Genomic DNA, 19,507 nt, shown 5'->3' on the forward strand with positions numbered 1-19,507 from the left:
GTGAGAAGGAAAAAAGCCCCAAAGCTTTATTTTTAACTCCATGAGTGTAGCTCAACCATTCCATTAATGGTCTGAGGGTGCTGACTGGAAGCCCACCCGAATCCTTTGGTCGGCGGATGTTTCTGCAGTTCATCAACATAGAAAATAATTCAAAATTGTGTTATCGGTGCTCTTCTTCTCTCACAGGACTCTGCCTACTGTACTACTGTACTCTGTACTCCTCCAGCAGCTGGGCCTTGTGTGGGTGGATCAGAGTCAGCAGGTAACCCAAAACACCACTTATTTACCTGACGGGATGGAAAAAAATGTGACTGCGTTTCTCTTTCTCTCCTTCTTCTTTCTCCTTTTCTCCCAGCCCATGTTGGCAACTGTGCTTTGTACTCCTAGCCCAATGTTTCTGTCCCCATTCTCACCTCACCCTGACCCCAGGGCTGGTCTCCCTGCTTTGGGCTCACCAGCAGTCTGGACACGAGCCTATTTGAAATCCTGTTGGAAAAAAATGTCATATTTGCCGTTGCTGAGGCTTTGTGCAGGAAGAGGCCTGCTGTGGTGGGTCGTTCCAGTTTGAAAAGGGCTTGAGTTTAAAAACCAAACAAACAAACAGAAAAACAGAACACTATTTTTATGAAAACTGTCTAGGTTTTGACTTTGCTTCATTTTTCTACTTTTCCTCAGAATTCTTGTAACTTTATTCCAGAGGCTAAAAACAAAAATTCTGTTAGCTAAACAAATAGAGACATGGTTTAGTTGGCATGGTGTTGGTGGACTTATGTTTGGACTCGATGATCTTAGAGGTCTTTTCCATCCTCAACAATTCTGTGATTGAAGGCAGTGCTTCAAAATGACAAAAATGTATAACTCACTTTACCTCTGCTCAGAAATGATACTTTTAAAAATAAATTCCTCCTTTTTTGCCCTGAGCAGAGACGGTCAGAGCCACTGAGTGGTCAAAGCCTCGTGCAAGGTGGGAGAACTCTCTCTCCCCAGGCTCCACATAGTGCAAGAGTTCTCCTCCCTCCCTCCCTGGAGCCGCGTCCTCTGGCTGTGTCCCCGATCCCGCTCTTCCTGCTGCTGGCACCCTCTCTGCTGCCTTTGGCAGGAGCAGGCCTTTTCCTGTTGATTTTTTTTCCCCTCCCTGTCAATCAGTTCCTTTGACATCTAAATGTCAAATGACACCACATGGCATTTTTCGCTTGCGATTTAATTGCAGGCGCAAAGCGGTGGGTGCAGCGCAAGAGGGTTTCGAGAGAGTGGATCATTAGCAAATTCAATCAGCTGGCACCGACGCAGGCTGGCATGGAGGGCCCCGGCGGTGCCAGGGAGGCTGGTGCCATGCACAGCTCCCCAGGCTGGCTGCTCACCTCTGCTTCCCCCAAGCAGCCCGCGATCAGAGCTCCTGCAGTGCAATCCGCTAATAACATGAGGGTCGCTGCTTCCAGGAATGATCCTCCTGCAGCAGCACATCAGCATTTCTTCTATTGTAACATCATTCCTGGAAGCAGCGCAATGTGACATGCCCTCGCTGCCTGTCTCGGTGTGAATGAGAACGCAGCAAAGCTCATGTTTTCCATTGTTGAAATACCAGCATAAATCTCTCACTAATGCACTGCTGTCTTTTATTGTAACAGTCACTGTGGCATAGAAAAGTACGTCAAATCTCTCCGTGTTGGTGCAGTCAGTTGTTGGCATCGCCCTGACATGTTGTTTCTTCCCTTAAGATGGCTTTGTGAAGGGACTCAAATGAGTTGCTCAGATTCTGGCAGCACCTCCGCGTGTTTTGACAAATCTGAGGCTTCAAAGTTGTGTGTGAGAAGGTTCAAAGCAGGGGGAAACCGAGTCCTGGTGATGGGCTTTGACAAATCCAGGCCTATGTTTGCACCAAAGGGGTGGTGGTGAGGAACCAGGGCAGGAGTATGGGGTGTCCTTCAGCACACGAGTGGGAGAAGGTTGATCTCATATGCAGGTACAGCTTTGTTCCACCTTTCCCCTTCACAGCTGAGTATTTCAGTTGTGTCTGAAGGATTGCTCGCAGGTTCAAGTTGGAGGTTGTTTAAGCAAATGCTTGTATAGAGAAATAAAACCACAATAAGGTAAGGAATTTAATGACTGGCTGTTTGAATCCCAGAGCATCCTGTATCCTTCCTATCTGTCCATCCATAAATGCCTTCTCCTTTTATTTTTCTTCTTGTTTTGTTGTTTTTCAGTCAGTGAGCTCTTGCACGATGGGAAGCCTCACTGTACCTTCCAGCAGTGCAGGACCTGATGCTGCCCCATGGCCCAGCACAGGCAGCCGAGGCTGTCCCTTGGCTCACCTGCTGCAGGATGCTCCTCAGACACCTGCCCCAGATGCTGGCTTAAAATTGCCTGTTCTTGCAAGAAGAAGCTTTCCTCCCAGGGCTGTCTTGCAGCCTCATCCCTTTGCAGACATATCCAAAGTGCCCACCCCAGCTGCAGGGTAACTTTCAGATGCCCCTTGCAAAAGATTGCAAAGCATTTGGCATCAGTGCAAATGAGCAGAAAGTGTTTGGCAAAGCTCCCTGGCATTTTTTGTTTTTCTTTTTTTTCTTTTTTTTCTTTTTTTTTTCCATTCTGCACAAGAAATTTTACAGTCTTTGTGAGCCCGTGTAGAAGCTGGTTCCTGGCATGTGGTGTGCTGGAGACTGCAGGCTGTTGCCGAAGCCTCAGGAGTACAGCTGGCCTTTAAGCTCTGCTTTATAGGAAGGAAACTCTCGTCTTGCTGGAGGGAAAAAAGATCTTGTGACGCTTGGTGGAAATAGAGCTGGTTTAGTTCGGTCAGAGGGAGAGGTTTTCCAAGGAAATATGAGGTTTTTAATAGTTTTCCCAAGTCCAAAAAAGTTCAGTCCAATTGTCTTGCTTTCCCAGGCTAATTTTACAAGGAGGCCCTAAAATGTGAATGAGGAGTGATTTGGTTCAGCCTGAAAAATAAAATTAACACCAGTATGAAAAGGACTGAAGCCCAGGGAACTGCAAGTGCTTTGCGGTATTTTACCGAAGGATGCAAAGGCTGCATTTGGTATGTAAACAAAGTCCACTTTGCATAATGTATTTCATACTTGCTGAAGAGATAAAAGTAAACTAAGATCCCTCTGGGTGGAGGCAAGCCTTAGTACAATAAGGGAGAACAGGGAAATTCCTTCTTTTCCTTCTCTCTTAGAACTGACCTTGGGTCATTTCCCCTAAAATCTGCCATTTCTCTCATCTAAGTAGGATGCTCTATCCCTCAGAGATCAGCCTACCTCCTCTTTTTCTTTTGGTTTCAGTACTTAGCACCATTACAAAGTCAAAGTTTGACTGAAAACAGAGCCCCGGCATCCAGGAACAAGCCTGAGATGTACCACTGCCCTCCTCAAAACCGATGGTCAAATTTCTCTTTCTCAGCAGCAACATTGGGATTCATCTGGGCTCTACTTGCTTTGTGCCTTATGTGTGCTCTCACCATCTCTCTTCCTTTTTCTCCCTCTAGCTGTAGGCATCTCTTGTACCTCACCTCCAGGGCTTCAGTGGGGTCTTTAGGAGCACTGTGACCAAACCTGAGAACCTGGGTTGAGATGGATGGCCATGGTGTCTGTCAGGACTAGATAATTCAGATCACTGATATTTGGACCATTTGAAAGATGATTTCTTTGGTGTGACAGTTTAGCACGCAGCCCTCCCAGTCAGTTAGATTTTTTGCAACCAAACATATTCTGGTAACTTCTTTGCTATATATAAAGTTTTCCTCAAATCTTTCTCAAAGTAAGTCCTGTCTCCTCCCTTGGAAGCATCTGCTTCCCATTGCCGAATTCTTTTGCTTTCCTGTCCCTTTGGTCATGTTTTCTCTGAATCCTTAAAAAAAAAAAAAAAAGAAGTGCATTTTGGCTGCACGGTCATGCCAAAGAGTGTGAGAGTTTGCACATTTCGAGCAGGGATTGGCCCGTCTTGAATTGGTGCATCCAGAGAACCTGTCACAAGTTCCTTGAAGCACTTCTGCCTTCTGTTGTGCTGGCAGCGAGCTGATGGGCGCTCATTTTGCATGTCTCGGCTCTGCGCTTGGCTGCTGAGGATATTTGCAAAGCTGGATATTTCTGGTTCTACTCCACAGAAGCCTTAAATGGAGTATTTGCTGTGCCCTGCCTTACAAAAAGGAGTCTGGTAATAAAAGTTTGAAGGCTCTTGTTCAAAGCCTTGTGTCAGACCTGCCTGGGCGGTGATACGTCTCTCTCTGTTTGTGAAGGAGTTTCAGAATTCCTTGGCTGTCACCACGCTTCCTGAGCTCTCCTTGCTTTGCCTCACCGATGGGTTTCAGAGCGCTTATTAATGCCAGTTCTTCCTATACTGTTCAAGATGTTTTTCAAGCGTGGATTTAAAGGTTGGGAAGCAGCCCGTGGTTGAGCTCAGACCATCTGTGCCCTGAACCTCCCTATAGGGCTGACAGCAGAAAGTGCTTATAGAATCATTAAGGTTGGGAAAGACCACTAAAATCATCAAGTCTAACCATCAACTAATCATCACCATGGACACCCATGCTGCAGTCTGGAACCCCAGGGCAGGTAAGAGGCACTGACAGGGAGTGGTTCTTTCTTTCTCTTATAAAGCGATATATTGGAGCCTTGACGGCTCCATTCCTGTTCAGCCTCACGGCCTCCATCACTTAGTGGCAGGAGGAGCCTGTGTTGCCCGACCAGCAAGCACCAGCAGCTACTGATCACTACCTGCAGAGCAAACCACATCTTTTGAGGTTACCAAACTGGAAGCTATAGCATATGGATGCAGGTCTATCACCTGTCTCATCTGTCAGCAGTGACTTAATTGCCTGGCACCTTGGGCTCCTCTCATTGCCCAAACAGAAACAAGAGGAAGGAATGACTGATTAAAAACCTCCTCTCCCCCTGTAGATGCTGGTCTTTGTTGCCAGATAATTTTAATGGTGCCTTCTGACCTTAAGAGGGATGAATCTAAGTTAAATATCAGGCTTTTCATTCTCGGCAAAGTTCAGATTTCCAAGATGAAGAAATACAAATAGTTAGACAGGAGACGCTGTGCCTGCTCTGGAGGGCTGAACAAGTGCCATTAGCGCTTGAGTGTATTCCCAACTAGATATAAAAGGAATCAGGAGTGTTAAGGAAAAACAGAGTAAAGTGTATGCCTATTACAGCTGTCGCAATAGGAAAGTTGCAACATTTGCTTGTAGGAAAAGATGCAGAAGCACACAGAGTACCTGTTAATGCGAGCGAAGCCAGACTTGGGCAGGATTTCAAGTGTTGCAGACATAATCCTGAAGGCTATATACAGAGCAGCAGACTTTTCCATTATGTTGGTTGAGATGTGCCATTACAATTTGTTTTTAATTTTAATTTTTTTTTTTTTTTTTTTTTTTGGAGGCTGCTGAAGTTTTCTGAGCCTTTGTGTAGTAGACATACATAGCTTAGGAACACTGTGTGCGCTGCAGGATGGGACTGATAGAGTAATGTCCTCGGCCATATTACAAACACCACCCATCCCTGGACTCCGATACAGCAGGTCAGATTCTTAGTTGAGGAAATAATGTTCTCAGGGGAAAAAAAATCCACTCTTGGTCCCTTTGTCTTGATTTCCTATTTAGAGACTGTGCGCTCTTACATTTCTCCCTATCTGGCTTGAAAATTAGGAGCTCTCTGGGTCAGACATAGTCTTGTCCCTCCCCTATAAAATACTGGCCGTGACACAGATGTTACACACAAAGCCAGGGCGTTTTATTCTGCCAGGGATTCTGAAGTTTAGGGGAAAAAAAATGCTTTTCGACATCAGAAAAATGAAAGGACTTGCATAGAAGGATGGTCAAAGAAAATTCATTTGGGAAGAAAAGGAAGGTTTCTGTTCTAGTTCTTATTATATATTTTAATGAAATGGAACAGATGGTTGACCTGAATCTCAAGGACTTCCAGGCTCCCAGGAACGTGTCTGGGTCATCTTTGCTGCTATGGGCTGCCAAAGCCTCACGGAGCCCTCTGGGGAAACCAACAGTTCCCAACACTTGGTTGCTCATGATGCTGCAAGGTCGGTTTGAACAAACGATCGTTCTGTCATGAGCAACCATTTTACTGGAAAATTTCTGCTCTACTTTAGCGCTAATAATTATACAGCTTCTAAAGGTATTAACAAATAATGCTGATCTGGCTTTGTCTTATAAAGCTTTGTATCACAATTAATCTTTGCCCACTCTCCATCATTTCTTGCTTCTTGGAACACAGAGGCATTGCTATAAATATCCTTGAATATAAATATGGATTTCTAATACACACATACACTCAAGTGCACAAATTGATATTTTATCATATCGTACCGCACTGTGTCATATAACTTAATACAGTATTGCATATATGCAAAGAGAAGAGACATTGGCCTGGTTAGTCAAAGTGAAACATCGAAGGTTAATTTATCCCTGTCTGTAATTTACCCCAAGTAAGTTAAGCCTGGCTTTACTGCACCATGATAAACCTTGGGTAGTATACCTTATATAAAGGTAAAATACATTTTCCATGACTTAAACCCTTGTGGATCAGCGCTATGCTAAGGGCAATTAGATTTAACATCCCTGGAAGCTCTGAAGGCATTTTAAAGGGCTCGCTCTTTTGTTCCAACTCCGGTGCTCAGAGAGACTGAGACATTTTTGGAATGGGTTTTGATGGACTTATATGAAAATTTATATGACTAAGAATTGGATTTGTTCCTCTGGAATATTATGGATTATTTTTGCACTGGAATTACATAAGTGTGCAGAGCTGCATGCAGTTGGCTTAATGTAGCTGAAAATATACATTCTGATTTCCATTTGGAAAGGTAGCTGGATTTTTCCTGATTCCCCTCTCAGTAATGACTTTATGGTGTGTATGGGTTATAGTTTATGTGGAACTCTGCAATGTGGAGTAAAATCAAGGCTTTGAAAATTCATCAGTATTTGATTACATCTTTGAGCAGGTGATGTGACTGTGTGTCCTTCTCCACTCCTGATTTTGAACAGAAAATCCATCTCTCCTGTTGTAAAAGAGAACAGATCAGAAAACCCAATCTTTTCATTTTGAATGATTGACTACCCTACTTAATGCCAACTTTCAGCACGTTTTTCTGTTCCCTCCGTATGGAGCAAAGACAGTACAACACCCCAAAAATTTTTAGGAGCTGAAACAGTGTGTCTGTGGGCAGCTCTGCTGTTTCCCAAGCAGAGAGCTTGTGTGTGCAATGACTGCATCGAGTGCTAAGGCGTATTGACACTTAGAGGAGATGAATGACACAAATACACTGAGCTAAAGATGAAAAAAATTGAGCAGTTAGCAGCATGCTTCCATTAGGTTTTTGAGTGTTTTATAAGGTGGAACATGTGTTACGGCATAAAACCAAAACTCTACTCTTGTTCTGCATCTTCACCTCACCCTGTGTGCTTTCTAAAATGGACATGTCACTTTGGCTGTATAATCTTATCGTATTCAGATTTGATTTAAATCTTGCCTTTTCTCAGCTGTGCTTGCTAATGGAATCACTCATGCTTTTTATACAGTTGATCTAATAATATTTTCTTCACCACTCTCTGATATTATTTTCTACTTCGTAGAAATCATGGCAAAACTGGCCACATAAATTGAGTCTGCATCTTAATGATATTGATGGTGATTTTCCTGTGTGTTTGTATAGGTGTGGGGTTTTCCTCTTTCTCTTCATACCACGATCATTCTAATATGCTGTGGCATGAGGCTGTACGTGCCTGTTTCAGTGGCAAGGTTCCCTAATAACGGATTACTTTGTCACTTAAGCTGCCCTGCTGAGACAGGTCATCAATGCAGTGTCTATGAGAAATGCTTTTTTTCCTTCTTCTTTACATTTTGTAAGCAGGATGCTCCAGAGCCTGTGAACTGGTTGGTTGGAAGTCTACAGTCTTCTGAGGTCCCTCCTCAATATCAGGAGAGTGGTGGCTCGCTCCTGGAAGGCTCCAGGAGAAGATAACTCAGTGACATTCAACATTTTCTGGCTTGTAAATTTCTCAGATTTCAGGTGGGGGTTTATGAGTAGGTACTTTATATTTAGCGACAATAGATTTTTCCTAGCTCCCTTCTGGATGCGCCTAAAAAGAGGACAAATTATATACTGACAGTGACTGCTTCTGTTTCATTTTCTGCTCATGCAACCTCCATGATGACTTTACTGGGGGAGGGGGAAGATGTGTGCTGAGTATGCCCCTTCAGAGCCATTTTTCTCCTTGCTTGAAGGGGGGTCTGAGATGCCAGAGGATACTCAGAGAAGTGAGGCTTGTTACAGAGGCAGCAGATGCATTTCAGCATTGCTCTTTCTACTCTGACCATGGAAGAGCTAGCACTTGGGACAGAAAGTGCTCCATTTACTCTCAGGCCTTGGCATTTCTCCTAAGGGTACAAATTATAATAATGTTTTTTTGTGATATGGGCACACATCCATTAGGAGTTGGCTTGTGCCCACCAACTCATTTTGCACAGGCCATGGAACACACATCAGATGGCAACAATTCCTGTTCGTGTGCAATGCTAAGAAAATCTAGATTGTTACCAGCAGAATAATGAATTCCATATAATTGTTTTGCTCTGCAGTGACAGGAAGAAAAAGTGCAGTTTCTCAAGAACTCTTTCCTTTTTTTTTTTTTTTTTTTTTTTAAACCACAGGAATGATAGATTATTAATCATGATTAATACTCTGTTACTGTGAGTTATGGTAGAGAAGTGCCTAGTGATCCCAGCCTGTGCAGTAACCTTATGTTCCTGCATAACAGGAAACTTTCTTTTCATTTAGGAGACCTAAAATACAACTTGGCATCAATGACAAAGACAGCAATGCAAAATACAGATTGGAACCACTCATTTCACATAATTAAAAGATACATTTAATAGATATATACATTCTTAGTCAAACAGTAATTAAAGTTTTTCCATATATACAGGCATAACAACAGGATTGCAAGCATCTTACTTGCTCCTACATTTTGCTTTCTTCCTGAGAAACAATGTCTTCTAGAGCTCAGCTGTAGCATGCAGTCTGAATCCCTAAGCAGCACTGGAGTTAAGGCAAGAGTTGTCTTGACATTTGGATGAGCTTGGTTATTCTGGTTGTGATTGTTTAAAAGAGTATGAAGGATTAAAATGCTCTAGGAAGTAAAGGAAAGTCACAGGCAATAATATAATATGCTCCATTCCTGAATTCAGAAAAGTACACAGGATAATTTTTGTTTGCCCCCTATCTAAAGAGACTTCTGTGCATGGAGTGTAAGGCACCAGAACTACAAAAGGAAAGACTCACTCAAGGATCAGTTGGAAAACTGCATTTCCTTTGAGATAACTGCTTAAATTTTCAGAAGCATCCTGAAGCCTTGTCATTGGATCCTCTGATAGTGCTGGGTGCAGTACAATATTTAGCAAATGACAACTTCAGCTGCAAAGAATTTGCATCCGAAGGGAGATGAAAGGACTTTTTTTTTTTTAAGGATGAGATTGGTGAGTCATTTCCAAGAGGAGATCCTTAGAGAGCATCCCGTGGTCCATTCCTGTCGAAGGCAGTGATATAGATGTTCGTTATTACCTCCGTCTCTCTCTTCCCCCAACCAATCTGTCAGCTCATTTATGGTGCTGAGGAGAGGCGTCGTGTCGGAGCGATGTTCCCGTTTGCAAAATGGTAACGTTTATTTGTTGTTCTGAGGAGTCAGTTTCACACGCTGCAGAGCTGACATCTCTCCGGGAGCACAGCTGAGTCCAACATGTTCAGAACAGCCATCCACCCAAATGCCTCCTACTCACACACTCAGGCCTTTCTCCACAGTAAAGGAAAAATACAGAGAGAGCCTCGAATTGTTCCTGATAGTTCTGCTTAACTGGAATGTCTGTATCCATGTTCTTATCTGATAAACAGGCATTTCTCTGGCTGAGGAAGTCAGTTTAATGTAGGAATAGGGTGGCTCCCCAGACGGGAAATCCAGTTTCTGGAATGCTGAATGGAACAAAAAATTTTTGTTTTTCCGGTGTCAACACTTAAAATGGTCCCAGCATCATGAAAGTATAACATTACAATTAGCACTTTTTTGGCAGAAAACAAAGTTGTCATGAGCTGCCGCTTCTACTATGTTGCAAGAAATAAAGTATGAAAACCATTAAATATGGAAGAATATTAACACATTCCTCAAGATTTCATTGCTTATACAGAATTCTTCTAAAAAATCTACTTCCTAAAACAGGAAACTGAGCAATGTGTCATTGTAGACTTTAGGCAAGAAGATACTGCTGCACTGCTTATAACACTACTGTTCATCATGTTAGTAGTTCTCAATATTTTCCAGCATGATTCAGTTCATCTTGTTGGGGCATCCTGTCTAGCCATGGCTGTGGCCACAACCATTGAAAATCTGTCTTTGACCTTACCCATGCCCTACAGTAGACATGACTTCAGTATGTCAACCTACACACAGGAAGGAAGGCTTTTTTTTTTTTTTTTTTTTTTTTTGAACAGTGGAATAGTTGAAAAGAATATTTTATAATAGCAATTCTTAACTTAATTTGGTTTCATAACTGATACATGAAGACATCTATCACAGGTTATCCCAGTATGGCAAAATTGTGAAGTCTCATGAGCTCAGAGCTGGAAAAAAAAACAAGTAACACTTCACCTCTATACACATCATTGGCTGTGCTTTGGTGCCTCTTGTGCTCCTTCCAGACACTGCAAAAGTGAAAAGCTCTTGTTTTGGATGGCAAAATCAAGAGCAAGTATTGCCACTATGCATTGTTATTGGTATTCCTCTCAGAAAATATGTGTGGGTGAGATCTCTCCTCTTGTGACTTCGAAATGTTGTGGATCCATCTCTTTATTCACATGAGCCTACTTGCTAATTTGTTGAAGATAAACTATGGCAGTTTTGGGTGTCACCAACACCAAACATGTTTCCCTACCAGCGTAATCTTAATGCTCAGTATGATCAGATTTAAGATCAAAAACGTGCAGGAGAGTGCAAACTGGAGCCTTAAAACTCAGCACTGCTCAGCCCCAGGTGTGCAAATACAGTGCCTTGCAGATGGCAGTGGTTAGCACTTTCCGTGTTTGGGTCCCATCGCATCTGGCAGGCTGGCACAGGTGTGACAATTAAGAACTAATGACTTTCTTCCTTCAGGTGGCTGCAACTCACAAAAGGCCATTGTAATTAGAAGAAGGAAGCCTATTATTTTCCTCACCGATATCCTGGAAGGAGCACAGAAGCAAGGTACACTAAGCTGCATTTCTAGGTTTGTTGTCCACAAAGCTGTCTCATTTTTTATTTGTTATGGTAGAAGTGTTTCATTTGCTATGAGGTAACTAAGCTTTGAAAGATACTTGATAAAAATTGTTAGCATTTTTACCTACTCCTTGCTTTCTGATTTCTGGAAGAGAAAAGCAATGGTAATTCACATTGGTATTGTTATACATTTAATATTTGTGTGTCACGGCTGGAGATTTGAGGCTCACATTATTAAACAAGTGGCTTCAATGACTTCAGTAAAGCTGAGTATCCTGTAATCTTGTCCTGAACTCCTGTTTGGGATTCCCCAGGCACTTCTACACTGAGATCAGTGGGGTCCTGGGAGAAGTTTTGTGACTATACAAAGCAAATTTGGTCTTTGCTGTTAGTCTATAAATATCTAATGTGAGCAAGCAACTCTGTATTTTCCTCTGTGCTTAATTCGATCGTTCTGCACCCTGAGGCAGCTGAATTTACATGCTTTTGTTGTCATATGTGTGATGCACAATATGTATTTCCTTTTTATTAATCAGACCTGCCATCAGAAAAAGAGATAGAGGGAGTCTGAAAGCACAACCAGGATAGATACTGTCATTTTGTAATCTTTTGTGCACAGGTGGAGATGCCTGTTTCCACTAGAATAGATGGCAATATTCTGCTGCTTGCAGGAATCTTGCAAATGAAAATCAGGCAAAGGAGTTACTGGCTATCCATGGGGTAATTCTCCTCTGGAAGTGTGCAGTCAATTCCCATTTAGGCTAATTACACTTAAGGAGCCCTTTTCTACAACTAATGAACAATAGGCATAACCTGTTATTACATAACCATAGGCACGCACATTAATACACTGTCGAGTTGCACTACCCTGTTAAAGTGCTTCCTCCACAAAATTCACTGGAGATTTTTAGAGGCATTTGCTGTAATTACAGCTAGCATGGTTTCTAATTCATTTAATTTTCTTTTCTACCTAAACTGAACATATAAGTGTGTTTTAAGAGATTGAATAAATAAATTTTTAATTATAAAATGATGCTGTATCATACATTATTAATAATAACCAACAATGTGTAATACATGTTTATGTATGAATCCATTAGGGAGATGAACTAATATATATCAGTCCTAAAAGAATGTCCTAATTCACCCTGTGTTTGTGAACGGGGGAAATCCATGTTTAAAGCAATTAGGGGTTTATAAAAGCATTGCATTGGCAGCGGGTAACGCATTGAGCACACTTGGCACTTAGGAATTCTGTTGTTGTCTATGGCAAAGGAGGAGATCTTTTTTGTTGCCCTTTATTATCATAGAACCAGTATGTTACAGACATACAGACCTCCAGGGTGGAAGCAGCATGATGGCAGAGTCCGGTTGGAAAACATTCCTGTTATCTTTTTTTTTTTCCCTTAAAAAAAAAAAGTCTCCTTGTACTCTGTCCAATCCCTTTCCGGCAGTTGTCAGGATTTCTGTCAATTGTTTTCCTATTAGCGATAGCAGACTTCTGAAATCTCCATGGCAAGTTCCAGGCATTCGCCAGTCTCATGGCAGGACTCAAAGAGGCTGCAATCAATGTCACAGTCACAGTTGCAGTCATTGTTGGAGTGGTCTTCATCGGAGGTCTGGTAGTATCTATTGGATGGACAACAGGTATCTATCAGCCAGTGTTCACAGGTATCAGGCAGCATTATAAGAAAGTCCCAAAATTGGCAGAACAAGCAGGCCAGGATAAGTGTTGCACATTCATCTAAGAAAAAGGAAAAGCAGGGAGACATGAGAAAAAGGGCATGCTTGATTACCCAATATTGTGCTGCTGTGATTACGCAAAAATGAGATAATTCCTTTAATTTGACACTATGGAAGTACAGAAAGATAAAAACAGACTGCTGCAATTATTTCTTTGAAGAATTTCTTTGTTAAAAAAATCAACAAAAGAATTCCCCCCAAAAAAACTCGTTCAAGGGTAATTTTTTGCCTACAAGTAATGTGGTACTGAATCTTTTTTTGAGGAAATCTTTTCTGGGCTGCCTTTTGCTGTGCTCTGATTCAGTCCTTGCTGGAAGGCAATGCACAAACACCCAAAGCTTTTGTGGACAGTGGAGTAGGTCCTCAGACTCTCCAGGTCTGGTTCTTACTGCTGTAACAGTTGCTCTGGATGTGTGGGACATGGTGACCTTAGCCCATGAATTAGATGTGGTATTTGGATAAGGACTGAGATGATCTTCTGAGAACTGTGCACACAGTACAGGGCAAAAAACAATTACAGATTCCTCATCTACTTACAGTTTGGCTCCTATTTGAGGTTTGATTCCATAGAACTGTTTAATGACTGCTAGATGGCCTAGACAAAGAGAAGGGGTAACAGCAAATACAGAGAACTGCATTTATGGAGGGCAGTGTGATGGATTCTCAGCCCAAGGCCCTTCTACTTGCACTCCCAAATTTTACCAGCTTTTCATTTACAGCCTTGTCAATTTCCGAAATGAGACAAAAAATTGGAAAACAATATCAGGAAGGATGATGTCTGTCTGTGACAAAAGACTTTCTGTTTTCTATTCGCTCCCCTCAAAAAAAAAAAAAACAACCCAATTGGTTACCACCCCAAGTTCTAACTATGGCATCTGGGGAGGATGGTGGAGTGCAGCAGGGCTCCAAGCAGGTGCAGGATTCTGACGGTGTGAATCCTGTTGGATCGCAAAGAACCAAACGTTTCCATTTTTTCCCCCTTCCTGTTTTTGGAAAAGAAAAATGCTTTCAACAACACGAATGTCTTTTCATTGGTTCTTTCAGGAAAGCATATGGTTACATCCGCGTTTCTTGCCCTGGGATGACTAACTGTGAACTCATTCAACTGCATTGGTTCTGTTGTGGCATTTTTTTATCTCACGTAACATAAAGTTCACTGCCAGAAAGTTTCCAGAATTATGCTCCTTTTTTTTTTTTTTTTTTTTTTTTTTTTTTACGAAAGATTTCTTGATGGAAAACAAAATTAAAAATCATTCTAGTGTCTTTATGTGTACAAAAAAAGGCAGTTATAGCAGGTAGCAAGAACAAATAGCGTGTGATTGAACTCCTTTCCTAGTAGCATATCATCATCAATGCTATCAATTTTAATACTTATTTAAATATGTCAAGATCTATTTAGGTTCAGACAAGCACAACTAACTTCTAAGTCAGTTCTGTTGAATAAGAATGACTAGATTTTGGTGATACTGAGTAAATTCATGCTTATATTTTTTTCTAAGTAAATGAACTGAAATAATTATAAAATTGAAACATTTTATAAGGTGACACTGCTGCATTTAATTGTATGAAATTTACAGTGTAGAAAATGTAATCATTTTATCCAGTAGCCTGTGGTGTAATTAAGACTATTTTTCTTAATGTGTTTGTGAAATTTCCTTTCTATACCTAGATCATATTCAAAATCATGTATCAATTAAGGATCTTTCCTTTTAGTTTTTTTTTTTTTTTTCCTCTCCAGAGATCTGTTTTCTAATATCTTTTTTTTTTTTTTCTTTCCTGATGTGCTCACCATATTGGTGCTTCTTCAATCTTCAGAGAAAAGGTACCATCCTTAGAGCTCCATCCAGGAGAAGGAACACACAAAAAGCACAAGATTTTAATAATAAAGTAATGTTTCGGCACAGAGTCTGTGATGTGCAGTAAAGATGCTTTTAAATTCCCATCAGAGCACACACCATGAACTGTGATAATGGATGTAACACATTTCGAAAAATCTGCATGTGTGAGGCTTTTTTTGTCCTGTTTTAAGTGGGGTAATGTATATAAATAATAGATATTAGCAATTAAGCATCCATTCCTATGCATTCATTTATATATTTGAAAATAAATTAGCCACAAACTGCATAAAAGGAGATGCAATCTCCTGTTTTCTCTTCTGTTTTCCCCACTGTTTGCAAAAAGACATTATTGCATTTATCTCAGTGAGAACAATGACCTCAGCTCTCATTCTCTACATTAGTAGATTAATTACCACAAAAGAAGAACTTATAATAATTTAGCCAGCCTGCCTCATCTCCAGTTTTTCCTGCTCTTGTCTGGCTGCCAGTTTGCCCTCTGTTCAGCACAAACCTGGACTAGAGCTTGCTCATGCCAGCAGGGCCAGCATGGTGAGACCTCTGAGCTTTGGATCTGCTCTTCTCTCAGCACATCTGCAATTGCTCTGCTTTCAGAGATCCTCCATGCACCAGTGAGTAGGATTTAGCCTTTTAGGTGTGTAAAGTAAGCAGTAACTTGTCAGAGTAAGGAGAGCAGTGCACAATGCAGTGACAACCACAGATCTGGTTTCCTTTGGTTCTCTTGGCTTCCATCCAGTATGTCACATTATTAATTGAGCATGGCTTTTTTTTTTTTCTTTTAATTATTTTTTTCTTAATTCCTTTTGCTTTTTAAGGATTATGAAATCTGCTATTTTCATCATATATGGACACCTGTGTGCCAGTAATAATGGAGGGGCCTGATCTGATAGCCAATAAACTCAGAAAACAGTGAGTGTCTGGGCTGGAGGATGAGTCCCTTAAACAGAATAAACACTGACTGTCCTTCACTGAAATTAAATGCATTCTAAACAGAAGTGACAGAGACATCACTTCTGTTACAGGATCACTGTTACAACAGAGATGGTAGCTGTTCCATGACAGCATTGCAGTTTATTGCGTTGACCTGTATTCAGAAGTTCTTAATTCAGGGATCATTTTTATCACATCTGTGATAGATCTCAGCACTGCTTGATATGAAACACTTATCCATTATTGCATAAGACAACACATTAGAAACTTTACAAATGATTCACATAAGTACTTTTTTCACATCTATGCTAATAACCAGGAATAACTTCTCAAGTGCTGGTTATTCACTAAAATCAGGACTGTCATGCTATTTACATGACCAGGAGTCATAGCCCATGGTCTGTTATGTGCACAACCGTTTCTCCTCTTTCTTAGTTCCTTCTTTAACAACAACAAAATCACAGATTACTCTGCTCCTTAACCCATGCTCTTATACAATTAAAAAGATCAGCTCCTTTATCTCACAAGGTGACACAGCTCTGATCAGTAGTCCAAGAGCAAGTTATGCTTTAGCAACGTGTAGTGTTTACATGTAGGGGAGAGCAGCAGCTCTGTAGGCTGCAAGCCTCTCTTCTAAGACTTTAATATCATTGAAAATTTAAGATTCTCTTCTACAGATTCTCATCACTCAAATGAGAAAATGGCTATAGAGGAACTTATTACTGCTTTTGGCTATGTTCTTGAACTTCCCATTAAGCATGTAAGCATTTGTTTCAAGTTAGATATGCATTGTGCTCTGAAGTGCTTGTTGTTTAGAAATGCAATTTGTTTTACCAAACATACCATCACTGTCTCTCTGATGAACTGACGCATCATCTTCAATGTAGGTGAATTCTCTGCATTTCTCCAGGGAAGCAATGGATGATCTGCTTGCTTCTGACAGTTTCTTCTCCTTTTTGGTTTCTTTTGATGAAGTGTCTGCCATGCTAAATTCTGCGACAGAACTCATGACAATACCTTTCACAGTCTTTTCATCTGTATGTTTTTCATTTGTAAGCTGGTTTTCTGGTGGGATTAGGAAGAAAAAAGGAAAAAGAAAGACTTGTTTGTGATACTAAGGCATAGATCTGAGGGAATAACATATGCAGAATTTCCAAGCCTATAGGTGTTTACTTCTAAGGGCTAACCCTGCTTGATGATTTCAGTCCCTTTACATATGTAAAGTTTATTCATCGAACAAGCAATTGTAAACTTGCACTTGAGGGTTTTCTCTTAAACCCAGAGGATTTATAGGCTAAGTAATAACTCCCTTCCACTGGGTGGGATCAGGAAGCGAGAAGAGAGAACAGAACTGTAGCCTCAGCTGAAATGAATTTGGAGTATGTTCTCCTAACTTCGGTTTGTGATACGTGAGAATGCAAAACAGTAACTTGGTTTTTCAACAGCAGCTCTTGTTTCCCTAAATTTACAGCCAACAATGTGTGTAGGTAGTACCCAGATGGAGTTGTGCCAGCTGATCATGGTTCATAGTCTCGTTGCAAAGAAAATCAGATTATCATTGTTTTAAATTTTGTTATTTTATAACTTCATCCATGTTTGTATTGCTAGCCTGAAATTCAGCTAGAAGATGGGGTATTTCACATGCTGTCATTGTTCCTCAGAGTTATCTCAAAAACCAGAGACTTACTTCTAAGTCCCAATTAGGGGAGAAGAGTTCTGAACTCAATGTGTTCTTGAAGAACTACTTAGGAGCAGATAAACATGGGTTGATGTACAGTTATACTTATTTTCCAATGTGATCAAGAGTCCAAGAAACACAGTCATTTGCTCTACTACTGGGATGATAAAACCTCATTAGTTCTTATCTTCTACTGATTAACTCCTGCACCTCACATCAAGCACAGCCTCACTTCTTATCTTGCTTGAATCTTGTGATATGTTGATCTTAAGCTATATACAGAAAATCAATCTTTACAAACACCTCTGTTTTGCAAACGTTACTTTCAAAGAAGATCAGTAAATACTCTAAAGCAGACAGTCTGCTTTCTGCTGCAAGGAGCCAGAAGAGAGATCTTGCTTATCTCTTGTTTTTCAGGTACTTTTGATGCCTGCTGTATATTAAAGAAAAGCCAAGAAGAAAAGACTGATAAAGAGTGAAACCTTGCAGTTGAGCTCCTACAAGGAGGAAATCTGGGCAGGATGAGTGGACTGCAAGATGAGCAGATAAAAAAAATTGTGACCATTGGGCTTGAACTAGGAGGAAGCAAAGGTTTCAGGTATAACTGTCTCATGGAACTCAGCAAAGTGGTGAGGCGTGCCTGATGTAAGAGGAGAGGCAGAAGGAGCTGGATTTGTTCGTCCTGGAGAAGAAAAGGTGAAGACCTTTCTATAAGCTGTTTTCTATTACAGGGTGATGGAGAAGATAGACCCCAAGTCCTCTCTGTTTTGTCCACTTACTTATGGAATGCGTGAAAATTTCATATAAGATTTTACCTATAGTCAGATTTCATCCCACTGTCATCTTCGTGCAGTGGTGTTTCTAAGAATGAGAAAGCTGGGCAGAGCTTATCAGAGTAATAGCATGGAAGAGGATAAGAGGAAATGCTAAGATAGAGTATTCATTTTTATTTTAAATCATGGTTATAAAATGTTTGTTGGCAGGTATTTTTTTTCTAGATTGTGAACTTGTAGTAAAGACGAGGTCTGCTGTAAAGGAACTGTGGGTTTCCCTGTCCCAGAAAGTCTATAGGTTGGCCTTAGGCAAGGAGTGACTGGTAGGATAGGGAGAAATGGAAGGAAGGAGGCAGTAAGGCAGTAGTGGCACAGAGAGGGGGCTTGGAAACCTACAGCTGTCAGGTTTTGTGAGCATTATGATGACAGAAAGCCACAGGTGAGACTTGAGAAGGGCAGAAGAGGCAGCAGCTCCTCAGGGTGTGATGCAGCAGTAGGTTGCACACTTGATTGAAGGAAATGAGAGTCCTGGACAAATGTGTCTGTGGTTTTTTGACTATAATAATTTTGTTGATAGCTTTTTTTCCAGAGCAATAAGTATAGTTTTTTTTTTCCTCTGCTACTTCTTGATTAACCTCTTGAATCCAAAATGTGAAAATTCATGCAATTTGGGTGTACTTATATGTACAGTAACTACTATTTTCCAGTGTTTATAAATCAATGACATATCACAATTTCCCCTGTGCTTTCTTCCAATAATATTCCATCTCCTAGAAAGGCGATGTTAATGGAAGTAGCAGAGATCTGGAGGAAGCAATGTGCTCCTGGTCGTGCATTGCTATTATTGGATAATAATTGATTTGTGGGTCCAAAAAGCACGTGCCCCACCTGGTATTCAGGTACCAGTCTTACAAATGGATCTTACTCGTCCAGGCTGAGAGCTGAACATGGGCTGAGCAGTTGAATACATGTAGGTCAGATTGAAAGGTCTATGCAAGAATGACATTTTATATCATTTCCCCCTTTCAAAATCAGCCCTAATGTCTAAGTTGGATATATTTTAAATTGCAATATATCTGTTCAGTTTCCCTATTTTGCCACAACACAATGGCCCACGGAATGCATTTGAGCATTCAACAAACGAGACCGAAAAAAATCAGACGGAAGTAATCAGTAAATGCCAGACTAACATTTACTGTATCCACCGACTTCTACTATTCATGCTTCAAGTTAATTTTTATTCTTGAAGTGCTGTTGAAGAGAAATCAAA

General features: G+C 40.9%; 1 protein-coding gene across 1 annotated transcript in view; it reads right to left on the reverse strand.

Annotated features, from left to right (window-relative positions):
• Positions 1–12,741: 12,741 nt before the first annotated feature.
• MDFIC2 (MyoD family inhibitor domain containing 2) overlaps positions 12,742–19,507 on the reverse strand; it is a 39,414-nt gene continuing 32,648 nt past the window's right edge. Inside the window, exons 5-6 of the mRNA XM_031609504.2 lie at positions 16,630–16,851; positions 12,742–13,001 (exon numbers count right to left, since the gene is read on the reverse strand). Coding sequence (XP_031465364.1) covers positions 12,742–13,001; positions 16,630–16,851 — 482 coding nt within the window. The remainder of the gene's footprint in view (positions 13,002–16,629; positions 16,852–19,507) is intronic.

The sequence above is a fragment of the Phasianus colchicus genome, chromosome 11 (genome assembly GCF_987193195.1).
Source record: "Phasianus colchicus chromosome 11, bPhaCol1.hap1.1, whole genome shotgun sequence".
NCBI lineage: Eukaryota > Metazoa > Chordata > Aves > Galliformes > Phasianidae > Phasianus > Phasianus colchicus.